Below are 25,110 nucleotides of genomic sequence, written 5' to 3' on the forward strand. Positions count from 1 at the left end.
TACATGGATATATTGACTATATACAGTATAAGTTAAAGCATGAAATAGTTGTGTTTATGGTGGTATTTACAAATTACAAGTTACATAATTCGTGAAAAAAATCTTTATGTTGTCGTTAAATTTCATATAATAGTGATAGGATGCCATAATATAGAGTTAAATCTATATTATGTATCATGATCGTGATATATCTTTTTAGTTATGAATTATTATATAGATTGGTATATCTTTAATATAAAATCATAATAAAGAGAAGTAATGATAGTGAGGAGTAATCCTATTTTAATTGACAGCAAAAGGTTGTTTGATATACTAAATATTATAAAACAAGTTGGCGTAGACCCATTGTCATGATCATTTGTTATATAATGTACGCATATACATATTAGTAAGTTTTTGCTAAAAAATATATTTACATATGTTATTTCTGATACACACCAATAACTTTTGTAAGATACACATTCTCTTGTCTACAAATTGATATATACCATAGACACGATTATTCTCTTTCTTTTTCGAAGGAACATATGACACAATCACTAAAAAAAACAAAAAATCGGAAAGTTACGAAGTTACTACGATGATATAATTACGGGCCATGGTTACAATTTGCATAGTTACAAATTGACATATTATTGTAAAGTCGCTAGTTTAAAGAAGACAAACAAACCATTACATAAAACAGTACAAACCAAAACAATTGTTTCATGGAGAGTTTAGCAAACCAAATAATTTGAAAATTAAAACTAGAATTAAAGTAATTTTGGTTGATTTAGTTTGCGATTTGGGTAGATAAGTTTGACTACAAACAAACCTTGGATTATTTCACCCATCAACTAACACTTTCAAAATAAGATACCCCAACTTTTGAAGATGTTATTATTATTTTTTTTTTTAATGATATTTTCTACCAATTATTATGGATTTTGGCATTTTCCATTACTCTTTTTTTTTTGATATGTCATTCTCACTTAAATATTAGTATGTTACGATCTGTCATTTTCCAACACTTAAAACTGTTTTTATTTATATTCTTTTTGCTAAAATACATAATTTTTAACAAATACTAAGAAACAAATAGAACAAAAAAAAAATCTCAAATATAATTAATAGAATTTTTTTTTTGATAAATTCATAAAATTTAAACCAAAATGAAATTACAAATATCCCCAAAAAATAGTTTTCTCATAATTGATTATATAATTTCTACATATTGGAACAAGACAATATAATTATGCGGCAACATTTTATAAATTTTCCTCTTTGCTTATATACGTACCACTTTTGTGGACGGTGGACGAAAGTATTGGGAATGATGGGTGACTAATAAGCGATGGTCGATGTGAACGTTGGAAAAAATTCGTTGAAACGGTCGTAAAACAATACTTACAAAAAATTATAAAATTTGCTAGATTCGTGTTACACATGAGTGAGTAGTTGATGCTGCATCACAAAGTATTATTAGTTTTAGACTGTGCAACTTTGATAATCCGTAGAAAAATTATACGACGAATGTGATCTCGAACATTTCTCCTTTGGAACCTCTGCTGTATCTATCAAATTATACCAAAAAGTGTTGAGAATATTGCATTATATTTGCATTACTTTTCTCTTATTTTATATTTTGGTTAAATCTGTGGGTTCCAGTGAATCAACACAATCTCATGAACACCAAAACTTTTTGGGCCCATATCTCTCTTTTCTCCATGTTGAATAATAAAATAAATCAACTCTTACACACATCACCTATTTGTTTATTTTCTGTAACACTAGATCAAAAGTAAAATGTATAGAATACATTTCTGTAATACATAAAATCTTTTTAACTCTTTACAAAAACTAGGCCACTCCCATGACTATACTTCCTCTTCAAAACTTATTAACTTTTAAACATAATATTAATATCCAATATAATATTTTTTTTTTGTTGCAAATATAAAATACACATAATGTATTGTCACTTTTGATGGAGAAAAAAAAAAGAAATCAATAAAGAGGAGATCTTCGAGAAATTCCTTTTCTCTTGAGTATTCTCATGAGTGGTCTCAATGAAAAATTACTCAACAAAATTTCTGAATCTTCTGAAACATCGGTGAGAGACGATGATGTGCACGATTTTTTTTCTTCTAAGCTTCCCTCTTGATTAGAAATCTCCTTCTCCAAAACACTTTGTTCCAATCTTGGAGAAAAACAAAATTTATGCTTTTTTGAAGGAGTTGCAAGCTACAAAACAAAATTAAAAAAATTATATTAAATCATGCTCTAAAATCAATAAAAAGAGACATTTTTATATTTGACTTCAAACGATAAAATGCAAATATAACGTTTTCAAGCATGTTTGGCATGGATACAATACAAGTATACAACTCACTTAATTTAAAAAAAAAAAACCTCCAAACTAGTAATTTTTATCATACATGATACTACTTGTTAATGTAAATTACGTGTCGAGAAATTATTTTAAAACAAATATAATAAAAATAAAACACTTCTTGATAAACATTTAGCATCTACCAACTTAAAAAAATATGACTACATTTGAGTGTGAACATTACAATTTTACACTGTTGGAGGTGTGTAAAAATTCAAATCATCCATAGTTCTCCTATATGTTATATATGTCAACAATGTATGCATTCCTTCATCTACTAAAGTGCTAACTTTTTTCTAGTATTTCAAGATTACTATATAAAACATTATTTAACTTTGCTATAGAGTATAGATAACAACCAATATATATAATAAAAAAAAGTTAGAGAAATAAACTTTATATACCTTGCAGGAGATGGAGCAAAAGCGATTAGGACGATCTTGAATATATCTTTTGCAAGTGACACAAGAAGCTCCATTCTTGGATTTTGTAGAAGGTCTTGCATCTTTTGCTTGTGGCCTTGAATTCAAATGTATTGCCTTTTCTCCGTTTATTTTATATGTCTTTTCCCCATAACCAAAAACAAAGTATTGTCATTCAATGCAATAAATTAAAAATACAAATTAGGAATTTATAGTCTCTAAAACAAGAATTAAAGAATCAAATGATTATTATTTTATTAAAAATAATTAATTAGAAGAAGAAAAGAAACCTGAATCTCGGAACAGTCGAAGTAGTGTTGGATATCGAGGAGACGAAGAACATCTTGATAAACGTATTTGCAGATCTGGAGACGACGATGGAGGAGATGAGCAGCTTCTGAACTTGTGCAACAATGTCTACATATCTCCACGTTACAGTCAATGCAAAACACATTCTTCTCGTTCTTCCTTAGATACTTATGATCCATACATATCCCAAAGAACTCTGACTTCAGCAGCCTTTCTATCCAATCCTCTTCTTCTTCTTCACTTCTTCTCTTCTCACTCTGCCATAACATAACCCATTTTTTCAATAATATTTGCAAAAACTTTGATTTGAAATTTATAATCACAAACTGAAAAAAAAAAGAAAAGAGAGTTGAATATAATCCGGAAAAGAGAAAATAAAATCTGTAGAAATTTGAAACTTTATTGACTTTTATTTGTAGGTTTTGTTTATTTTTTGAATTAAAATTTACTTTTTTTAAAGATTATGAATCTGCAGAAATTTGACTCTTTATATCGAAATTTGTAATGAGTTTATATGAATAAATCATAAATTTGAATTTAAAAGGATAAATTCTTCAGAAATTTTGTTGTTTTTTGATATATAAGAGATTTATTTACAAAGTTTTTTAAAAAAAAATGCAGAAATTTTGAAACTTATTTAGATTTGCTAAGATTTATGATGAAACTGATATGAACAAATTTAAAACAGGGGAATACATAATGAAATTTATCAGAAAAACATGTATATAAGAAAAGGATTGTACCAGATTCATTTTGGCTATGAGAAACTGAGTTCCTCTGATCGATCAGATGAGCAGATGTTTAAATTCCTCCGATCACAATCATCCAGAAAATATGAAAATATATTTAGGGTTCTTGGGGAAGAAGAAGGAGAAGAAAGAAAGCGAAAAGCAAAGAAATAAAAATGAAGAAGAAGAAGAGAGAAGTGATATTGTATTGTAGTGTGTGAATAAATAACTAAATAATAGTAGAGAGCAAAAGGCAAATGAAATATTAAAAAGAAATATATACCAAAAAAAACAATATTAGGAATGTATCAATTAATTGAATATTGTGTTTTTTTTTTGTGAGGAATAATAAATTTTGAAAAGGAAAATAAATAACAACTTTTGTTAATTAGTGTAAAAAAATAAGGGAAAAATCAAAAGTCACACAGAGTCAACAATAACTGTGGCCTCTCTCTCTTTTTATACCTAAAATGGGACTTAGCCAGGCGGGAATACGAAGAAACATGCATCTCTGTGTGACTCTCTCTATTATGAGATAAATACACAATTAAGTATGTTTTAATAAGCATTTGATATGATATAATCCACTAATGAGGTCATTAATAATACAATGCAAATTGTTAATAATTTAAAATGAGTGGACATAATTTGACTTTGAGGGGCTAAAAGGTGTAGTCTTTATATAAATATTTAGGATGGTGCGATTAAAGGTAAGCAAGGCTTCCTATATTTACTCCGAAATTTCCAAGGAAACTTTGCTTTTTCGTTTTTAGAATTATATCATTCTCCACATATTACATTACATAGATAGGAATATTAGATGTCGATATTAAACCGATCATACATAATAATATCTTTAGTCAAATTTCATAGACATTTAAGGGATTGGTGAAATTATATCCCGAAGATATCATCCTAAGAAATATTTTCTCGTTTGTACATAATATAACGACTATAGTAACGTTTCTATATACATTATATCTATTTTAATTAAAAAAAAGAGAGTAGATGAAGTACGAAACAAACAAATAAACAAAATTATTCTAAAACTCTAATCTAAGGAAGATGTTTCTACAGTACAAAAATTAATATTCGAGATAATTTGTATAACCCACACATGAATTATAAAATTAAATTCGAATGGTATACCAATTTTTATGTTATGAAAATGTGATTTCGCCGAATATATTTTTATGAAATCTTAAATGCGATTTTCGTATGTGAGAACTATATGGAAAGAAACAATGGTGGTTGAGCTATGACATGGACATGATCATCCTCTTATTGCTCAAGTAGTATATAGCTATGACATGGCTGTTTTTTAAGATAGTTTTGTTCCATTAGTTAGAAGCTAGCGTATTACTACACAAGGCTTCTTTAGCTAGTGAGTCTGCTATCATGTTAGAAGCTCTCGAGGGGTGAAAAGTTAAAACGAAAGCGATTACATCAAAGTTTCAAGATTAAGACAACATATCGTAATGAATTTCGTGGAGTTCTTTCGATAGATTCTCTGAATTGAGCCACTTTGATAAGTTGAAAACGAATCTGGAGCAATTTAAAGATCAGTGGCGTGGTAAGGGGCGTGAGGATAGTCGTAGCTTCTTCATCCATGAGGGGGAGGATCTGATCTGCACAGCCGTTGTGGAACACTCTTAGAAGATTATGAAGATAGTCGTAACATAATGAGTATTTGTTATCTTTGTATTTGTAGAATTGATTTTTCTGCAACGATTGATCAAATATTAACGTATGAATTGTAAAAACGTGGAAGACACTCAAAGATAGGAGGAGGCAAGAAGTTCATATTTGTAAGACTCACTTCTCATCTTTGCATCAACACTACAAAGTAGATAGATAGATAGATATAGATAAATACACTAACCAAAAGTTTGCAGTAAATAAAAACGAAGTCATTAAGTATAATGCTTCAGAGAAAAAGATAAAGAAAAAAAGAGAGATTTATCACACATTGCTTCATCTTCTTCTTCTACTAAAACGCTTTTTAACAGTTCCAAGGATTTCGGAAGAACGCAATCTTGATTTCTTCAACGTCCATCCACAGAGGTGAATGAGTCAGCAAATCCAGATGGACGAGTTGGGATACTTGTCTGCGTATTGTCTTTGCTTCCATAAGCCGAGGACGAAGATCCCGAGTCATCTGCGGTCTGGCTAAGTCCCTCGAAAGCTTGCCATTTCTTGAGCACTTGTGGAAGCGGCATATCGTAGTCTATCCCGTAGACGTCATCGGGGTCGGTCTCAGTGGGTTTCCATTGGACGGTGAGTGAAGAAAGGACGTTCACGATGTGAGCCATGTCTGGTCTTTGGTAAGGCTCACGGGCACAGCAATGACCAGCAAGCTCCCAGACTTTTTCTATACTGGCTACGGTGTCATCATCGAGGCTGATGTTTGGGTCGATTGCATTTTTGAAGGCATTTTCGTCTTTGCTGGCTGCTATCCGGCGGAACCATGTTACTAGATGGACGCTGTCTTCGGGTTGCGTCTCATCTAGGGCTTTACGACCAGTGATTAGCTCCATAAGTATGACCCCAAGGCTGAAAATGTCTACTTTCGTGGTCACTCTTCCCGTCACTGCCAAAATAAATACAGAACAATTGCAAAACGATCAAAGGATGAAACTTTAACAATCGGGTAAATGCAAAATGATTGAATCATGAAACTTTGGGTTAAGTGCAAAACGGCGTAAGCATGAAACTTTGACATTTGGGCAAAGTGAAAACCAATTGGAAGGATGAAACTGTAACATATTAGGGTAAGTTCAAAGAGACTGCAAACCTGCATATTCTGGGGCAAGGTATCCGAAAGTCCCAGCGACTCGAGTCTCAATGGAGTATTTGCCATCAGGGGCTAAACGGACTAACCCAAAGTCAGAGACTTTAGCGCGCATATCATCACCAAGAAGGATGTTTGATGGCTTTAGATCCCTATGGATGAAGCTCTGATGTGCAAGTGTATGCAGATACTCGACACCTCGAGCTACATCCAATGCAATCGCTAGCCGTCTAGTCCAGTCTAGTGGTTTTAGTCCTTGCTCTTTCCAATGAAACAAATGCTCACTCAGTGTCCCCTGTGGCATGTACTCATAGACAAGTAGTCTCTCGCTCCCATCAAGGCAGTACCCGAGAAGCGCAACGAGATGACGATGACGCATTTTAGTCAGAACAGTGATCTCAGATTTGAACTCAGCAAGTCCCTTGTCACTCACAACCGAAGACTCCATTCTCTTCACGGCTATTTTCGTTCCATCGTGGAGTTCACCTTTGTAAACTGTCCCGAAACCACCTCTCCCGAGAATATTCTCTTCGCTGAAGTTATTCGTCACATTCCTCAAGACCTGTATCGATATAACCAAGTTCCCAGCTTCCACAACGTGAATATCGCTTGCCGCACTTCCGCTGTGACTGTAGCTATCACTTCCTCCGCCGCTGTTAAGACTAGAAGCTGCAACAGTGAGTTTAATGTCATCGTTGTCACCCGAATGATGCGGATGAATCACCATGTGGCTGGATGGACTCTGAACTCTAGCGGGTCGCTTCCTTTTCTTCGCGTAGAGACACACCCCGAGCCCAACCAGACACAATGCACCAACAACTCCACCAACCACAGGAACAATGATCTTGACATTGCTTGATTTCTTAGAAGTTTCACTGCCGCCAGTTCCTCCTGAAGGTTTACCATCTGTTGAAGTGTCAGGAGAACCACTCGGTCTGCTAGGTCCATCCTTCCCGATGTTAGCGTTCCCGTCAATCACCACATTCACAGTGTCCCGGAACTTTGGCTGTTTTCCAAAAATATCGTTGTTAGACACATCAAGTGTCCTAAGCTTAGGCAACGTTGTAAGCTCAGTAGGTATAGGCCCGGAGAGTTGATTATCAGAAAGATTGATTGTCTCCAGTGAAGTAAGCTTGGCTAAACTCGGGGAAATGGTACCCGAGAGATCCTGTTTCCTCAGATTAACCACCGTAATGTTACTTCCCGAACAAGTAATCCCAACCCAATTAACACACGGATTGTTACCTTTCCAACTCCTCGCAAGCTTCACTGGATATCCAAATGATTCAGCTACAGAGAGCAAAATATCGACACCAGGGTCACACGGAACACCAGGGGTATCAGTACAAAAACTATTCGTCTTGTTGAAGATATCAGCAGCAACAGATTTACCGAACAACGGAGTCGGTCCTTGAAGCAAATTATTGGTTAAATTCACAGTAGTAAGTGAATCCAGACGAATCAAAGACTGAGGCACCACACCAGTGAGCTGATTCTCTCTAACATTAAACACACGGAGAGATAGTAGACCAGAGAGATCAGGAATTGGACCTGAGAATTCATTTCCTTGAAGAGAAACCTCAACGAGGGAAGTCATGTTACTCAATATCGAGATGGATCCGTTAAGCCTCGTGTCACCCACTTGACCGTTCAAGAACAGAGACTGGAGCGAAGTACCAGCAAAACTCAGGGGTAGCTCTCCCTGTAAATTATTCTGAGACAATTTCAGATTCGTCAAGCTTGGAAGTGACTGAGAACCGAAGAAATCTGGGATCTTCCCGAAAATGCTGCAATTGGAGAGTGTTAGATTCTGCAGGGACGTAGCTTCCTTAATGGTCTCCGGAATTTGCCAAGGAGTGAACGGATTGTTCTCGAGATACACTTGTTGAAGAGAATTCATACCGGCGAAGAGGTTCTTTGGAACCGAAGTAAAGAGATTGTCGTGTAGATTAAGCGTCTGTAAACGAGAAAGACCCGAGAGATCAGGAATCGGACCAGAGATTCGGTTGAGAAAGAGCTCGAGAACAACCAATTCAGAGAGATTCTGAAGATCAGGAGGAAGAGTTCCGCGAATCCCTTTTTGTTTAAGCTGAATCTTAGTAACACGGTTACTTCCATCGCATTCAACAGCAACCCATTTACAAGGATTAGGGTTAGACCAATCGACGTCTGATGTGAGATTCAGACTCGATTTGAGTGCTATCATAGTCGAATCATCGACACCACTCTGAGAAACTGAGAAATCAACAAAACCCAGTAAAGAGATGAAGAAACAGAGGAAACCCAAATGAGATTTCATCATTTTGTTTCTGACAAAGAAGAAAAAACAAAACTTTGAGCTTAAAGCAGCCGCCTTTAAGAATTCTGATCTAGGGTTTTAAGGAGGCATTGAGGAAGAAGAAGAGGAAGAAAGAAGAAGACGAAAAGGTTTGTTCTTTATTGTCTCACACAGAAGAGAAAGGGAAAGACAAATTAAGACGATGGAATCGGCGGAGATCGAGGAAGATAGAAGAGAATACAGATAACACAGAAAAAGATCATAAAAGCATAACCTTTATTTTTTATTATTCATTCATTCAAAAGCAAAAACAAAATATTTATTCGTCTGGAGAAAAATGGATGAACCATAACACTCCATTTATTAAAAAAGCAGAATTTAAGTGTTTTTGCCTCCTCTCTCTAGACTCTCGAGTGTGTGAGAGAGAAAGGGTTATGTATTTATTTCTTATTTTATTTTATTTTATTGTGTGTAATCTTAGTATACAGCTGGCAAGACGGCATAATTAAATGGTAAGAACAGTACTGAGTAGTAATTAAAAAATGAGATTATCTACTAAGTTTATAACTTTACATACACGCTAGATCTGATTTTTCCAAAATTACATGACATTTATAGACAGTTTTTAATTTAGGTAAATATATTAACACTTGATTGTATCAAAATTGGTAAGATAAATATACTCAAGATGAAGAAAATGGTATGGTGTTTGATTTGATCATTATTTTATATCTTTTTTTGTGTGGGTGGTCAAATCAAAACATATATGATTGAGTAGATTTCGGCATTTATCGGCCAACTGCTAATAATATCATTTGTCTTTCCTAAAATTTTTTATAAAATATTTTTTTAGTATAGATAGATAGATCTTGGATTTTTCTTCACATTATTTTCCATTTGCTTTGTATAATGAAAGAATAGTATTATTCTCTTCTCTTGGTTATGAACATTGTGTGACAAACTCACCAATGTGTGAAACTTCTTATCTGTATAAGAAAGAAATAAGCATTTAATATGGTGACGGTGGTAAGGGTAATGTATAGTATTTAATTTAGGGGTCAAATTAGTGGCTAAACTTCATCGTAACGTGCTTAAGATTATAACACCGTTTTAATTTTTAATTAATTTCTTTGACTACTCATGAGACTCACGACTTGGTGAATAAATTATACAGTAATGGTTTTTTAATATAAATAAACAAAGTAATTAAAAGAGTGATTTGCATGGCCATGACTACTAATTTGACCAACAGGATAAATGCGATTTTGCAGTCCCGACAAAAAAAAAAAAAAAGTTTTTAACTGTTAAAAAAGACAGACGCCGTGAAATCCGGAAGCCTATGAGCCACGCATTATCTTTGATCCGGCTGATTTTATAACGGTCGTTCTCTGACGCCGTTTACTTTTCTTTTTTTTTGTCTTTTAACGCCGTTTACTTTTTTGGTTTTGGTTTTTAATGTTCGTTAGGTTTGGACAGTCATTAATTATTTTTAACTTTATTACCAGAGTTTCACACTAATCTAGAACTATTCTTTTCTTAATTAAGATTTTGAATGTCTGTTTTTATTCACTAATATATATATTTTTTTAGTAATATATATAGCACGAACAGTCATTTATAAAATGGTAGCTTAAGATGAAGGGTGTATAATTTATACGTACCGCAACAACCAAACCATAATTGAAAGTGGGATCGAAATGTAGGTTGAAGTTTGAAGAACAGAACAACACTTGTAAGGTATAGTGAGAGTACGTGTTGCAACAACATTACGTGACAACAACGACTAGTCCACATTGTGTTTCGTTCGCTGCGGTCACACATCAACCACATTTATTTCTTCTTTTCAATCATTTAACATTCTCAATAAAAATTTATATAAATAGTCAAGATATTTTTTTTTTTTGATTCGCACTTGGACAAGTCTCCTAGTTCTTCACATCCTTATCAGACAATTTTTTTGATTAGAGAGGATTAGTCTTTTTTTCATCACACGACAACAGAAACATACTAATGTGGTCTGATCCCCACATGCTTAATCTTGAGGATACAACAATCTTCGGATTCTTCCAAAATTTCCGGATAGGATTCAATGAAGATTGAATCGACATTTTAACTGGTTAACCCCTCTTAAGATGTGTTGAAATTGGTCCATAACTTCAGTCCGGTTAAAGGGTCGCTGATTGGATTTGGTTATCTCACTCGGTTTTAGTAAGATCGAGGAATCGTGAATTAACACAAAACACAGTCGTTTTAAGCTTTTTGCTCTGTTTCTGCGCTTTGGAATAAGCTCAAGTCAACTGTCTGAGAGTGAGAGCTAATGACGAGACAGTTACAATCTAAATATATAAGCAAAGAGATTGAGGTTCATCAATATATGGATAGATAGAGAGTGATTTGCTTCATTGGCAATCTCTACTCTTTCGTTCCATTGAGATTGTGTGAGGTTTCTTGAGTGCAACTCAGCTGTTAAACGAGCTCAAAGGTGAAACGAAATCGTCTCGTCTCAGGTTACAACAAAGATGTTCATATAATGGTAAAAAGTGATTATTATACAATTACACGACACTGATGTTTAAACGACTAACCAAATCTGATACAGTACGAGCTGATTCCATGTGGAATTAATACTTATATGCTAAGATCAACACTGAACCGTGGAAAGTGGATGAGTTGTCGTTTAACAACATACTGATTACTGGTCATACTCATACAAAGCTACATTACTTAGAAAGTATAATGAAGAACCTTCAAATTCTCTGAACTGTGAACCTATATGTACAGAAACCAAAATGCATATTAATATTATATATCCAAATCAATCAGCAGAATCTGTCCTTTCTCCGGCTGCAGAGAGACAAAAAAATAAACTCGCCGGAAGATTGGATTATGGAGAAGAAGCTGGGATTGGATTAGGTTTGAATGATTTGGCTACGGATTTATAGAGATTCTCTTCCTCAAAAGGTTTTGAGACGTAACCATCCATTCCACTCTTCAGACATTCTTCGTAGGTTGCGTGAATCACATCTGCAGTCATTGCTAGAATCGGTAAATGCCATTCGAGGTTCGTCTTCTCTTTAGCTTCTGTTTCCATCATCCTTATCTGGCGAGTCGCTTCAAATCTGAGAATCAAAAGATAACAAGAAAACAACCAACGAAGTTTAAACTAAATTCGGTTATAATTAGGCGGCAAAATTACCATACCGAACTGAATATAATCCAAATATTAGTTGTGATATTTGGCTTACCCGTCCATTTGTGGCATCTGAATATCCATAAAACATGCATCGAAATTGTGTGGAATCTGAAGCAAACCTAAAGCAACTTGACCACTCTCTGCACAAACTACCTCAGCTCCAAATTTCTTGAGAGCTCCTGCAGCTACCCTCCGGTTTACGATATTATCATCAACCACGAGAATCTTTTTCCCGGTAAGCAAGCTTTTGAGTGTTGCGGGCGATGATCCCTCAGGATGTTGTTGTCTCGTCTTTCTCAGCTCAAGAACTTGTTGCAGACACGCGCCAATCATGCTTGCTCTTAATGGTTTCATTATTACAGTATCTGCAAACCCTGCTGATTTAGCTCTGTCGAATTCTGAATTTGTAATGTTTGTAGCGAACAGAGCGAGTTTTGGAGACTTGTGATGAACGTTGCCGTTAGTTCTTGAATTCAATACACGCATCTCGGAGTCGATATCTTCGGTTGAAATCCATGAATCTTTCTCTACTAAGATCATATCCAGTTGCGGTTTTATAGTTCTGCGAAAGGCAAAAAAAATGAGTTATTCTAGTAGTTTGCATATATATCGAATCGAAATGTGCTAAAAACTGATCAGTTACCAATTTTCGTATACCAAACAGGAACAAACTTTGTGCTACTAAACCAAACTGAAACAAAAGCTAAGTTTAATTCGGTATTGAATCCTCCAAATCAATTTAACCAGAGAGCCAACCCAAACCGAGATTTCAAACGGCCATTCCAATGGAACTGGCAAAGATAAATCATACTATTTAAGCTTTCAATGTTTTACCCGGATGGGAGAGGAGAACCGTTTCTTCCAAATGCAGCAGCCGCAACAACCGCAGTTTTGAGACTTGTCACAACATCGACACTGATTCCAAGCCTTTTCATATGGTATTTAGTCACAGCGGCTCTAACAGGCTTAGCATCAACAACTATAGCTCTCATTCCTTTAAATGTAGAAGGCAGGTGCTCCACGTTTGGTTTCTTCAAATGGTTAACCGCACTGCATTTATCACATTTCTCTAAAACAGCCGTGAACCAGAACGTGCTTCCAATATGAGGTCGGCTTATGAAATTTATCTGACCGCGCATAAGTTCAACAAGGCACTTGCTTATACTCAAACCAATCCCAGTACCTCCATAATTTCTTGAAGTTGAACTATCCGCTTGCATAAAAGGCATAAAAACCCGGCCTTGCGCAGCTAAAGGGATTCCGATACCTGTGTCTTCAATCGAAACCATAAGCCTAACATTGCTGGAAATGTCAAAATCTGTTAACTGCTCCTCAGAGACCAAATGCTTGAATGAATCCCAACTATTTCGACCATCAGCAGCTTCGTAACCGCTCAATGTGTTGTAACTTGACGGTTTGGAGGCAAGGATCACTTCTTCTGACACTCCTCCATTCAATGCAGATTTTGGTTCAGCTTCATCTTTTGATTGTTCCGCAAGATGGACTTTAACAAAGATATGTCCTTTCTCTGTGAACTGTCAAAAACACAACATCTTGATAAAATAAAAAATATCTGATATCCACAAGAAACAAAATCATGGGATAAAGGAACTAACTTTAACCGAATTTCCAACAAGATTTATGATTATCTGTCTGAACCTCCCTGAATCTCCTTTCACTATCTCTGGTACTTTGTCTGAAACGAAAACCGCAAGCTGCCAAATTCGAAATCAAGAAATCAGCAGCAACAGAGAAAGGCACTAAGGTGAGTATCTTTATAAACCTTTGGTGATAGTGATAAGGAAATCAGTATCTTTATTCCTTGGGTTCAAAACTCACCTCAATGCCTTTGTTCCGTGACTCCTCAGAGAACAGAGAAAGGACATCATCTAATATAGAACGGATATCAAAAGGTACAGATTCCAATTCCAGCTTTCCAGCTTCAATCTTGGCACGATCAAGAACCTCATTTATCAACGCAATCAAGGCTTTGCCACATACTTGAGCGGTTTGGGCGTAATCTCTCTGCGTGGAGCTAAGTTCTGTATCTAGAAGCATAGCAAGCATTCCTGCAGAAAAAGAAAATAAAAGCCAAAATTTGTGAGGCAGTTTGAGACCAAAGATGAAAGGCAGCAGTACTGAAACTTGTTTGAAGATATAGTACCGAGAATGCCATTCATTGGTGTCCTGATCTCGTGCGACACAGTGGCAAGAAACTGTGATTTAGCGACATCAGCAGCTTCTGCTCGGACTTTAAGCTCTTGCATTTCATGAAAATCGTCTTCGACTTTTACTATGTGCATAGCTGCACCATACAGTATGTAACCCACCAAGAAACCAATCGCAAAGAACAATGGCACAGTTGTGAGGACATTCAATGGTATTGGTGCCTTTTGGTGGTACCTGCACTCGCAATTGTTCAAGCAAGAAATCAGGTTTTAGACATTAGAAAGTATTTTAGTTTAAAGATCATATGTGTGGTACCTGCATATCATCTTATGCTTTCTGAAGGGGTCTCCGAAATCAAGCTTGCTCTCATGAGAGAGAGATGTGTCGCCTTCTTCATCTTGATTGCCGTACATGACAAGTGGATCTGATGCATTGGTGATATCATACACGTGCACAACTATTGCTTGGTTACCAGCAAGCTGACCAAGTAAATTCTCGACTAGAGACTCCACATCAAACGCACCACCAAGGTACCTGCATTTCAAATTCAAGCATCAATATTTACATGGTCACACACATAAACCAATCTTGAAATCTCAAAATCTCTTTTTACATGATCACAGGCAAATCCAATCTTGAAATCTCAAAAATATATTTTTCTTTAATGATCACAACAGTAAAACCCATCAATCTCAAAACTAATAGGAATTGTGAACTTTACCCTGCAGTGGCTGCAATACGCTCTTGGACAGTTGGGTTGTCAGGAAGAGAAGACTTGTAGACAGGGAATGTCAACACAACTCCGAGATGGTGAGTTTCCAACAACCTAAAAGGGCTTGTCAAGACAGCTTTTCCGGTTTCTCTAGCTCGCAAAATGTTCTCACGATCCTCCTTCACAGAAAAAAGTTAAATCTCAGAAGCTGTGTGAAGGTGGATAAATAACCAAAATATCAAAACCAGAAGCATCAGAGAAAGTTTATGTTACCTCGCCTGACATCATATCGAGTGACTCAAGGTAAGAGACACTATCTTGAGAGAATATGACAGGAGCATACTCGTCCCTCACTGGTGAAGGCTCTCCTCTGTCCATTGTCTTTATAACCCAATTGTGCTGCCGCTCAAACATCTCCCTCTCAGAATTCACAACCTTTTCAGCGTAAGCCACTCCACTTAGCAACGGTCTCTCAAAAGCTGTTCTTGCTGTGTATTCCGCAAATGTCTCCTGCACAAATTCACCACAAAGTAAAGGTTTTTTAATTTCCGTATATTCTAGTAATTAAAAATCCCAATGAAAGAAAAGAGTCACAATTTACCTTCATTTACTCAATAGCCAAACATAAAAGAGACAATTTCAAAAACTTCTGATTCCAAAAAAAAAGTCAACTTTGCATTTATGAATCTAGCAACTCCAAAAAAACTTCCCCAAAGCTTTGAGCTTTTAATAAACCACACACTGACCTGATCGATTGCAGATGGATTCTTGTGGTAATGAAAAGTGGAGACGAGAATAGCCAAAGCATGAACATGATTAACACTAACACTAAACTGATCCTGCAACATTCTAGCTCGTTGATCACACATGCTCACCAAAACCTCTTCTCTTCTAATCTTGTTAGTATCATCCATCCACTGATAAATCCCACTGCTTATAAACCCAACAATGATGATCCACAGAATCAAAGCTTTTGGTAACAATGCTCGATGTTCTTGTATGAAAGTTGACCCCTTTTTGTTACCCATCTGATCGTTATTACTATTCATCTTCACCGCCACTGAATGCTGAAGCTGTTGTTGCTGCTGCATCTTGGCAAAACCCATCAACCCAGAACGCCAAAAATCGATTTTTCTCGGCTTCTCTGTCGAATTCAGACCACCCAGTTGATAAAAATCGCTGCTTTTCACTTTCTCCGGTGCTTGAGAATCAGAAATTTCAATTCTTGGTGGCACTTGTTCTGCTGGGTTTCCTAATTCTTGATGATTGTTGAGTGCCCAGTTCATATCTGAGCTACAACAAAGAATAAAGAGAAACGTCTTAACAAAACAAGAAACTATGGGTGAAAACAAAAGTTAGAGTCTTTTGTTGCATTCATATAACATAAAAAAGCATGCGTAGTGTTTTATGATTAAGAATTTTACCATAAACATTGTTTCGCGTGATCTTTTCAATAGATTACTATATAAAACAAACAAACCCTAGAAACCTGTACACGAAAAAGGACAGTTTTTTGCAAATTCAAGAACAAAAGAAGAAGAAGAAGAAGAAAAAAAAAAATCAAAGTTTTCTCAAACGCATGGCTCTCTCAAAAGAAGCAACTTTGCTCAGTTTCTTTCTTACAGAGAAGAATTAAAAACCATTCTTTTTAAAAAAAATTGGTTTTACAAACTAATAATTGTCAGATAAAATTAATACTAAAAAACACACTAATCATAAGCTCTTTACAGGCGTGAATGTTATTATTGTTGTTTCTTCTCGGAACAAGAACAAAGCTATGTTCACTGTCTCAAATCCAACAATAAAAATGCCATTTTTTTATAGAGAAAATTTGAAGCTTTGACCAAAGAAGGAAAGAACACAGAGAAACACAACAGCAGAAGAACAACGAAGCAGAGAAATATAGTAAAAGAAAAGACCGAAACTTTCGTAAAACGCACATGGAGGAGAAGAAGAAAGTTCTCACTTAAAAGAATATATGATATTTTAACAATACCTGTAATGAGTTGTGAAAGGATTGAACATTGCATTATTATTAAACCTTAAAATCTCTTCTTCTCATCACTTAAAACAAAACAGATTCAAATGTATTCCATTTTCTCAAGCTCCTTCTTCTTCTTCTTCTTCTTCTTCTTTCCTCTTCTGTGTTTTTCTTTATGTAAAAAATGTAATGAGATTTTATTGCTTTTAAAAGTAACAAAAAGAAAATAAAAAATATTGAATCGAATTTTTTAGATTTTCCGCAGATACGTTTCGCTCTCTCTCTCTCACACTGTCTATATCAGTTTTTTTTTTGCTCTCTGAGCTTCCTTTTCAATGTTTTTTTTTATTTTTATATGTCTCTGTAGCACTTTTTTTTGGTTTGTAATATTTTTTTCTCTTTCTAACTTGAGTCCAACTTTGAAGAAGAAAAAGTTTTGGACTTTTTCTTAATGGCTCATGATATGATCCATCCAACAAAAGTTATCATTTTTTTTTGTTAGCTACAACAATCTCCTCAAATAAAAATTAACATCATTATCTGAAATAGATATAATTATTTGCTATAACACTAGTACTTATTTAAACTATCTCAAAACAGAATTTTTAGCCTGTAAAGATGACTACCAAATTATTCAACTTTATAATCTAAACCATATTACTAAAATTAATTAATTGCTGTTTTGTTGTTTTTTTATAGTTATTTGCAGTTTATTTTTAATATAAAATTTTAGAAATAAAACGTTGATGTCTGAGAAAAATAGGAGAGGGAGAGACTTTGTACGAAGGTCGCTATCGCATATCTTGGCCGATAATGACATCGCGACAAAGCGCAGATCTGGCCCCATTCTTTCCTTGTTATTACGAAACTACCCCCCACTTCTCTCTTTTCTATGTGATATTATTAATGGGCCTGACTCGTAAGGCCCATGGTATCTGTCCACGTGTACGTGAATCTTGGATACAAATTGCATGAGTTTTGGTTGGTGCATGGATTTTTTTTTAAAACTGTGAATGAAACAAAATTATCATATCAAATCACATTGTTTTATAAAGACTGCTTCTTTTTTTGTAGTTTTCTTTTTGTTAGTCATATTGTAAAATTTTGAAAGATCTCTAACTCTAGTAGAAGAAACTTAAACCGTTCTTTATTCTGAAATTTTCATTAAAATTAAATCAATTATAAGTATGTTTAAACACACATTATTTTGGGGACTTTTTCGTGGACAAACATATTGTAAAAAACCTAACAAAATTGTGTGAATATATGTTATATTAGTCAATGCTTGAAAAGAATTGTTTGAAGATTGAGAAATAATGGGTCGATGGAAATATTCTTTTTTGTTATGTATGGTTTGTTTAGGGAAAGGACTTATAAATAAAAAGAAAGTGATGGGTTTGGCATTGACCGTTGTTTCCTCTATCTCTTACACCTCGCATAAAACGTTGAAGAATGCGATCTTTATTGTGGTGGTGGCAACGTTGCTACTCAATCTCTAGTGCAAATTAGAACATAAATGACAATATATATGTGATACTGGTCTACTGGAGCAACAAAGTTTTGGTGAGGATGACATCTCATTCACTGGTTTTGTCATTAGGTTTTGTTTTGGTTCCAGCGAAATCTGCAATTTTTGGAAACATGTAATATAGTTGTTGGTTCTCTCTAGGTAACCACTTCCTAAAGTATGACACATGTTTCTGTATATTTATTGAGTTGTATCTTGAGATCTTTTTACAAGACAAATGTCTTCTTTAGACTTGCTATCAAGTTAAATAAACTCCTAAATGTGCTCCAATGCAATCAAGTTAATCATTCCTAAGTAAGCACTGACTGATTAAAAGTTCTTTCGATTCGAACTATTGGATGAATTAGTTATAGTTTTCCGGCGTTAGATTCATATAAAAGCATATATATGTTAATGTAGGAAACATGATTATTTTTCGACCAGTTTGCTAATTTTGATTCTTAATTCACAAAGATGTAAAAAAGTTAGAATATGTGGATTTTAGAAGCACACAAAGAGGGTGTCAAAAGGTGGATACATAAAAAAGGAAGTGGTGCTAACAAAATGTGTGAGTGTCGGCCATGTGAGATTCAATGTTGACTTTATTATTATCATTAAATCATTTAGTGGTTACAAATTACACTCTTTTATTTAGATTTTATCAGATTTTGTATCATATTCTATTTATAAGTGTTTGTAATTTACTCCCTAATTATGTTTTGGTCACATGCTCTCGAGTCTCGACAATATATCACTCCATTAAACCAATACATAAAACAAAAACCAACCCACAGTATTTTATAGATTAGTTTGCTTATATTTTTCGTTAGTTATAATCTTTTTTGTAGTAGTGTTACTGTTAACTTTTTCAACAGTTCACACAAAAGTGTTCACTATTTGTGAGTCAAAAAAGCAAGACTATTGTAATTTGTCCCTTTTTCAAAGGTTATATATATAAACAATCACGATTTGATAATTACTATCTCAATCAATCGTAATTCAAAAGTCGAATAGAATATTCTATAGAGATAAGATCAACTACATTCATTAAATATGATATCCTATGTTAAACTATAATTATCACTCATAAATCAACATCGATCAATGATTCTTTGACCAAGAAATAAAGTTATTTGTACGTAATTAGGTGAAAAAATCCAAAGATTTCACACTCAAAATGACACACAAAATCTAGCATACAGTGTACTATTTGTCTTCAATAAATCAAGACTGACCATGTACATATGCACATACACTAAACTTGAAGTTTTTACTAGTTTAGTTTAGTGGTTGAAAGATACATATAGGGAGGGTTAAGAGACAAGTGTTTAAATCCCATATAGTAAGTTGACTATTGTTGACACCTTAAACTGGCAATTACTAAAAGCTTTTTTATGCTTTCATATTGTTTTGGTTCTACTATTTATCAAAAAAGGTTTCGACCCTTAAAAGATTTTGTATTTTTCTATATACGACTTCAATCATTGTGTGGGCTTTACACGAGATTTCATAATTGGACTAGTATTTTGTATTGGGGGCTGGGGAAAAAGCCATATATTAAAGACCTTATTGAGATGGGCTGGTTCAAAGATATAGGACGACCACACTCATGCATATGTAACTGTACTTACGAGTCTTCACTTCATACGTTAATTCTTTATGAATCTTTAGTTTTCTAGTATTAAGCAAATGGTCTTGTATTTTTGTAAACATAATTAAGAAGTTCTTGGCAATGGGTTTGGACCTTTGGAGTTGCTCTCATAAGTTCTACGTACGTAGAAACAACTTTTTTTTATATCTAGTCTCTTTGGGAGAATCAATTTGCTCATATTATTTTGAGTTTCAGAATTAGTCTTTTTTACGTTTTTCTTTAACGAAATTATCATATAGGCATATAGCAGACTATTTCATCATTACCGTTGAACCTTAAAGTGATGAAATGTATTTTTCTGTCAACAATATTACACTAAACAATTAGTTTCACTGAAAAGTGAAAACCTTTGTTGTAACTTGTAAGCATAATTTGATTTCCCATTCCGATGTATCAGATATTTATATATTACAGCTATGGGCTCTACTGGGCTTGATAATTGAGGCCTGGGACATCGCCAATTTTCTATAATAGAAAAAAACTCAAACGTTATTTTGAATTCAGGCGATGTGATAGTCTAACACTTAGATATTGGCAACGAGTCCACATTATAATATTTTGGTATGTTTTTTTCAAAAATTGATCGGATCAGGCGATCGGGTATATTAAAAAAAAGAAATTGAGAAAAATACAAACAACAGAACTAAACGATAGTACTATAACTAAACCAGTAAGAAGTAGTAATAATACTATGTGGAAGACCACGTAATATTATGTGTCAATATGTGTGGAAGGAAGTGCAAAAATAACAAGTATACTTTATAAGGTTTGAAAAGATGACTAATACCAATAAATAATGTTAATTAAGAGCATGTCCAATGCTAAATTTGTTAACAAGTTTTTTAGCATTATTGTAATTAAAAGAAAGTACAAGTTTTGAAATTAACAAATTTTTGAAGATGAAAGAAATATTGCTTCCAATGGTAAAGTTCTAAATTTAAAGTTTTTAAGATTATTATTATTTTCTTTTACTAAATCCAAACCACTCAAATACCAACACTTAACACTAAAAATCAATCTATAAATATCTTAACTAAGATACAATATTTAGCTTAATTATCATTATTGATTTATTTTTTTGCCTTTTATTACTAAGAAATAAGTTAACAACCTTGCATTGGACATGGTCTAAGAGATAATAATGATTTTATAGTGGTTTATACTTTACGGTGGATTACAGTAGTTGTCACTGTATTTGCCACACAATTCTCAAAGCACTCTTCTCAATCTTTTTAGTGCTTTTGTTAAGGGAAACTATAATGGGTGTACTCAAATAAATAAAAAATTAAGAATCTATACATGTTATTTTTTTAATTAGTTCTCTCTCTTGGCTATTTAAATTGGACAAAGCTACCCCTAAGATAGATAACAAATATTTTAACACATAACAAAATAGATATCCATAAAATTTTAGAACAATTTTTACTTATCATTTATATTTTTTTTTCTTTTATCATTTATATGTTTATATGTTTATATCATATCATTTATATGTTTCTTATGTATAAGTTAACATAACAGATGAAGTATCATAATAAATTAACATATTAATATATAAGTTAGTTGATATCAATTATATAATAAATAATTTAACTCGATAATTATGAGTTTATCAAATAATTTATAATTTATAGCGCTAACATAAATAATTTAATTATATACCTATGAGGTTATCAAATAATTTATAATGTATAGCGGTAACATATGATTTACATAGTTAATAGTGCTAACATATGAATAACTATAAATAATTTAACTATATAACTATGAAGTTATCAAATAACTTATAATGTATAGCGATAACATACAATTTACATGATACGCTATTTTTGCAAATATCAGTTTATTTATTTTTTGTTAAATCGAATTAGGAGTAAAAATGTAATTTCGGTAGGGGTGAGGAGAGAGATCTAATTTTAAAATTATCTACTTTTTGTTTTCAGATCTTTTGAGTACCAATTTTTAACAAGCTCTTTTGTTAATCATTGTTTTCTCCAAAAGTTTTCCCAAGACATTATACATATACTTCTATTTCAGGATTATTTTCTTCTCCTTATCCATAAGATCACTTAAGAATGACACGTTTTGTTTGCTTTGTTTATGTCCATAATTTTGTTTTGTGCACCAGACCTTATTAGAAGTAAAATCAAAATATGAGATTGCATACTAATCTACGACTATATATGTATAAAAAAACTAACAACAGAGATACGTTAGTTGTTTACACTTTTTCAATGTTAAATACTCATTCGTTCATACATATGATATTGAGTAATCATTTGTTTTATGATCATTGTTTTTTGTTTACGAAACCTTCGCAGAGCCATACTAATTACACAAATCTTATCACCTTTAAAATGTTGTTAGGGGAATGATATAATTAGATTTAATAATTTGCCTAATATTTTGGTCCACAGCTGTCATGAAGTTGCCTAATGCCTATACCTACTTTTCTCAGTTTTTTTTTCTGAATGAAATGTATATTAAAAAAATGGTCAATTGAAGGAAATTGTGTTTCTAAATATAACATTTATCACATAATAATAAAATATGAAATATTAACTTATTTAATTTTGGAAAAATCATACATTATATAATTTGTAATCATAATTTTCAAAAATTTATATTTTTCTGTTGTTAGGTTGCATGAACGTCCCATCAGCGCCACAGGTGTTGCCCTATTTAAGAAGGTACTTCGATTAATCACAATGACATAAAATCACCATTAAATAATAATACGAGAAAATGATAGTATATGTTTTTCAATTCGTACACACAAAAAATAAATAATTTATAAGATGCATATTCGAAGTTTGAGGATTGATGTTTTTGACTCTTAGGACGACATACAGCAATGGACCCATTGATGTCTTTGGTCCACACGAACTACATTTCAAGTTATGGATAAGATAACACACTTATTCATATTTATACATTTATACATATTATTTATTTTTGTTTTCAAGAAAGAAGATTCATTGATTATAATTTGTATAGCTTTGCTTTTCTCAATATATTTTTTCTTCTGTTCAAAATCAAAATCGTCACGAGGGTTAGGATGTATTGCCACACAATGGTTCGAAAAAGTGATGAGGCAATTCGAGATTGAGACGGAAAAAATCACATCCACAAAAAAAAAACAATATATACACATAAACAGTCCTATCCATAATATATAACACGACTTCACACTTATCTTAAGCCCTCCCCTGTCTATATCTCTCAACCAAAGATTTTTATTTCATTTAAGTTACTTGCACGTAACTTTTTTTTTTGCTAAACCTTGCACGTAACTCTAACTCCCAACAACGACATCATCCTCATGTTTATAAATGATCACTTCGCTTTATAAGTATATGTCAACTTCTATATAACAGTATATATATATATGATGATTTAACTAACCTACAAATCAGATGTACAAATAAAAATAAATTGCGGTAACTAAATAAGATACAAACCATTAATCATGAGTAAACTTAATTATTTTGTTACATTAATCCAGAATATGATTAAAGTGATGATATCACGGTTTGTGAACGTTCAAGTTTTAATTTTCGAGGTAAAGAGCTAATGATTCCTTTATGGGATCATCGCGCGATGTGATGAATGAACCCTACTGCTTAATCATGATTCATAAACTATTCGTCCACTAGCACTCAGCCACTCACGTAAAGAAAACAAAAAGAAACTACAAAGAAAAATGTCACTATTAATATTTAAGACTTAACGTATACCTTTTCCAAGTTTGTGTATTTTCTCTCATTCTTTATCAGATTTAACTTTCGGTTCTTCATAGTGAATGATGCAAAGAAAGTTCATGCCAAAGCCATATTATTTGAGTTTAGACTTAAAAATGTATGCAATATGTGATTCAAGCAAGCTCAAACATACCACAAATGGAGATAAGCTTATTAGCTAGCTAGCAAGCACTCTGAGATTTTTACACGTATTATTATAAATAGATGGAGTGGTTGTGAAGAAGATCGCATTGTATTGTATGTTTCTGATGTCGGGAATATATTATTAGAAACGGACCTACGAAGAAAGAACCAAAATTCTATACAATAAAATAAAATAGTAACAATTATTAAATAATCTCTTTGTATTATAGTATTTGTTAGTTTGATGAAATATATTGCACCCCACCACAGTCCACACTACATAACGTTTGGTCTCACTACCATTGGTTCGGCGGAATCGATCTAATTATGATTAAAAAAAAAAAAAAATCCACTTGCATACTATATGATTAATATAACACACAAAAGAAAATAAATGATTGTATAGAGCCTATCTTTTATATTCAAAATCTGAAGCTCCAGTTTTATATACACGAGAAAGTTCTGAGTTTCTCTTAGTAAGCTACGTACATAATATAATTACGTTTCATAATAAAATAAAATCATACGAGAATGGTTTAATCTCAATAAAAACATAATGTACACAACCGTTAAATACAATTTTGAGTATATGCTGTTGCTTATCCTAAATTCTAGCTAGTTAATGATATTACCGTTTGAGAAACACTAATCATCATTTTTATTCGTTTTCTTACATTAAACAATTATTTTGAGATATGGTATATTCAAACAGGAACATGTTAGCTAAATACAAAGCAATAATTATTCACATGCTGCACAATATAACAATATTGATCTAAACTATAATTATATAATCACATGGTTATTAGCTTTATCATTTGTCGTTTGTGTCACGTATACTATTATTTAATTACACACTACATTAGGAATGGTGAACCGACTATGTCGGAACTATAAAGTTCCTCGACAAATATTGACTGATAACTATGCCTAAAACTAATAAAATATAATAATTAACTACTAATAAAATATAATAATTAACTATATATATAACGACAAAATAATATTTTGGTAGATAAACAAATCGAGAATTCTTTTTGTTTTACAAAAATATGCATCTTAAGTGATCAAATAAAATAATTATAAAAGACATAACTAAATAGTTTTCACATAA

General features: G+C 33.1%; 3 protein-coding genes across 6 annotated transcripts; all 3 read right to left on the reverse strand.

Annotated features, from left to right (window-relative positions):
• Positions 1-1,868: 1,868 nt before the first annotated feature.
• On the reverse strand, positions 1,869-4,000 carry LOC17885477. Its single transcript, XM_006291740.2, has 4 exons — positions 3,846-4,000; positions 3,084-3,359; positions 2,776-2,934; positions 1,869-2,223 (listed from the first exon to the last, which is right to left on the reverse strand). Exons 1-4 carry the CDS (start codon positions 3,852-3,854, stop codon positions 1,987-1,989), a joined length of 681 nt encoding a protein of 226 aa, XP_006291802.1. The 5' UTR covers positions 3,855-4,000; the 3' UTR covers positions 1,869-1,986.
• Positions 4,001-5,614: 1,614 nt separating this feature from the next.
• On the reverse strand, positions 5,615-9,296 carry LOC17886997 (receptor-like kinase TMK3). The gene is made up of 2 exons (XM_006290500.2): positions 6,625-9,296; positions 5,615-6,420 (listed from the first exon to the last, which is right to left on the reverse strand). The coding sequence occupies exons 1-2, from the start codon at positions 8,921-8,923 to the stop codon at positions 5,876-5,878; spliced, it is 2,844 nt and encodes a 947-aa protein (XP_006290562.1). The 5' UTR covers positions 8,924-9,296; the 3' UTR covers positions 5,615-5,875.
• Positions 9,297-11,427: 2,131 nt separating this feature from the next.
• LOC17887191 (histidine kinase 4) lies at positions 11,428-17,107 on the reverse strand. Of its 4 annotated transcripts, none has more exons than XM_006290473.2 (11): positions 16,970-17,107; positions 15,720-16,261; positions 15,247-15,483; positions 14,983-15,152; positions 14,577-14,795; positions 14,257-14,495; positions 13,932-14,161; positions 13,709-13,807; positions 12,927-13,627; positions 12,145-12,654; positions 11,428-12,018 (listed from the first exon to the last, which is right to left on the reverse strand). In XM_006290473.2, the coding sequence occupies exons 1-11, from the start codon at positions 17,001-17,003 to the stop codon at positions 11,784-11,786; spliced, it is 3,216 nt and encodes a 1,071-aa protein (XP_006290535.1). In that variant the 5' UTR covers positions 17,004-17,107; the 3' UTR covers positions 11,428-11,783. The 4 variants fall into 4 exon arrangements, with proteins under 4 accessions (XP_006290535.1, XP_023638042.1, XP_023638043.1 ...); XM_023782274.1 differs by having other exon boundaries at positions 15,720-16,266; positions 16,970-17,106; XM_023782275.1 differs by lacking the exon at positions 16,970-17,107 and adding an exon at positions 16,398-16,810 and having other exon boundaries at positions 15,720-16,266.
• Between the last annotated feature and the right edge of the window lie 8,003 nt (positions 17,108-25,110).

Source organism: Capsella rubella, unplaced genomic scaffold (assembly GCF_000375325.1).
Source record: "Capsella rubella cultivar Monte Gargano unplaced genomic scaffold, Caprub1_0 scaffold_5, whole genome shotgun sequence".
Lineage (NCBI taxonomy): Eukaryota > Viridiplantae > Streptophyta > Magnoliopsida > Brassicales > Brassicaceae > Capsella > Capsella rubella.

What these genes read in the sequence shown, in the direction of transcription:
- LOC17887191 (XM_006290473.2), bottom strand. Translation starts at nt 17,003, where the DNA reads ATGCAATGTTCAATCCTTTCACAACTCATTACAG. An exon ending in ATCCATCTGCAATCGATCAG is followed by an intron (nt 15,484 to 15,719) that starts GTCAGTGTGTGG and finishes GAATTTGTGCAG; the next exon opens with GAGACATTTGCGGAATACAC. An exon ending in CAGATGCCACAAATGGACGG is followed by an intron (nt 12,019 to 12,144) that starts GTAAGCCAAATA and finishes TTTGATTCTCAG; the next exon opens with ATTTGAAGCGACTCGCCAGA.
- LOC17886997 (XM_006290500.2), bottom strand. Translation starts at nt 8,923, where the DNA reads ATGATGAAATCTCATTTGGGTTTCCTCTGTTTCTTCATCTCTTTACTG. An exon ending in CCTTGCCCCAGAATATGCAG is followed by an intron (nt 6,421 to 6,624) that starts GTTTGCAGTCTC and finishes TTATTTTGGCAG; the next exon opens with TGACGGGAAGAGTGACCACG.
- LOC17885477 (XM_006291740.2), bottom strand. An exon ending in TCGACTGTTCCGAGATTCAG is followed by an intron (nt 2,935 to 3,083) that starts GTTTCTTTTCTT and finishes TATGGGGAAAAG; the next exon opens with ACATATAAAATAAACGGAGA. An exon ending in TTTGCTCCATCTCCTGCAAG is followed by an intron (nt 2,224 to 2,775) that starts GTATATAAAGTT and finishes TTTGTTTTGTAG; the next exon opens with CTTGCAACTCCTTCAAAAAA.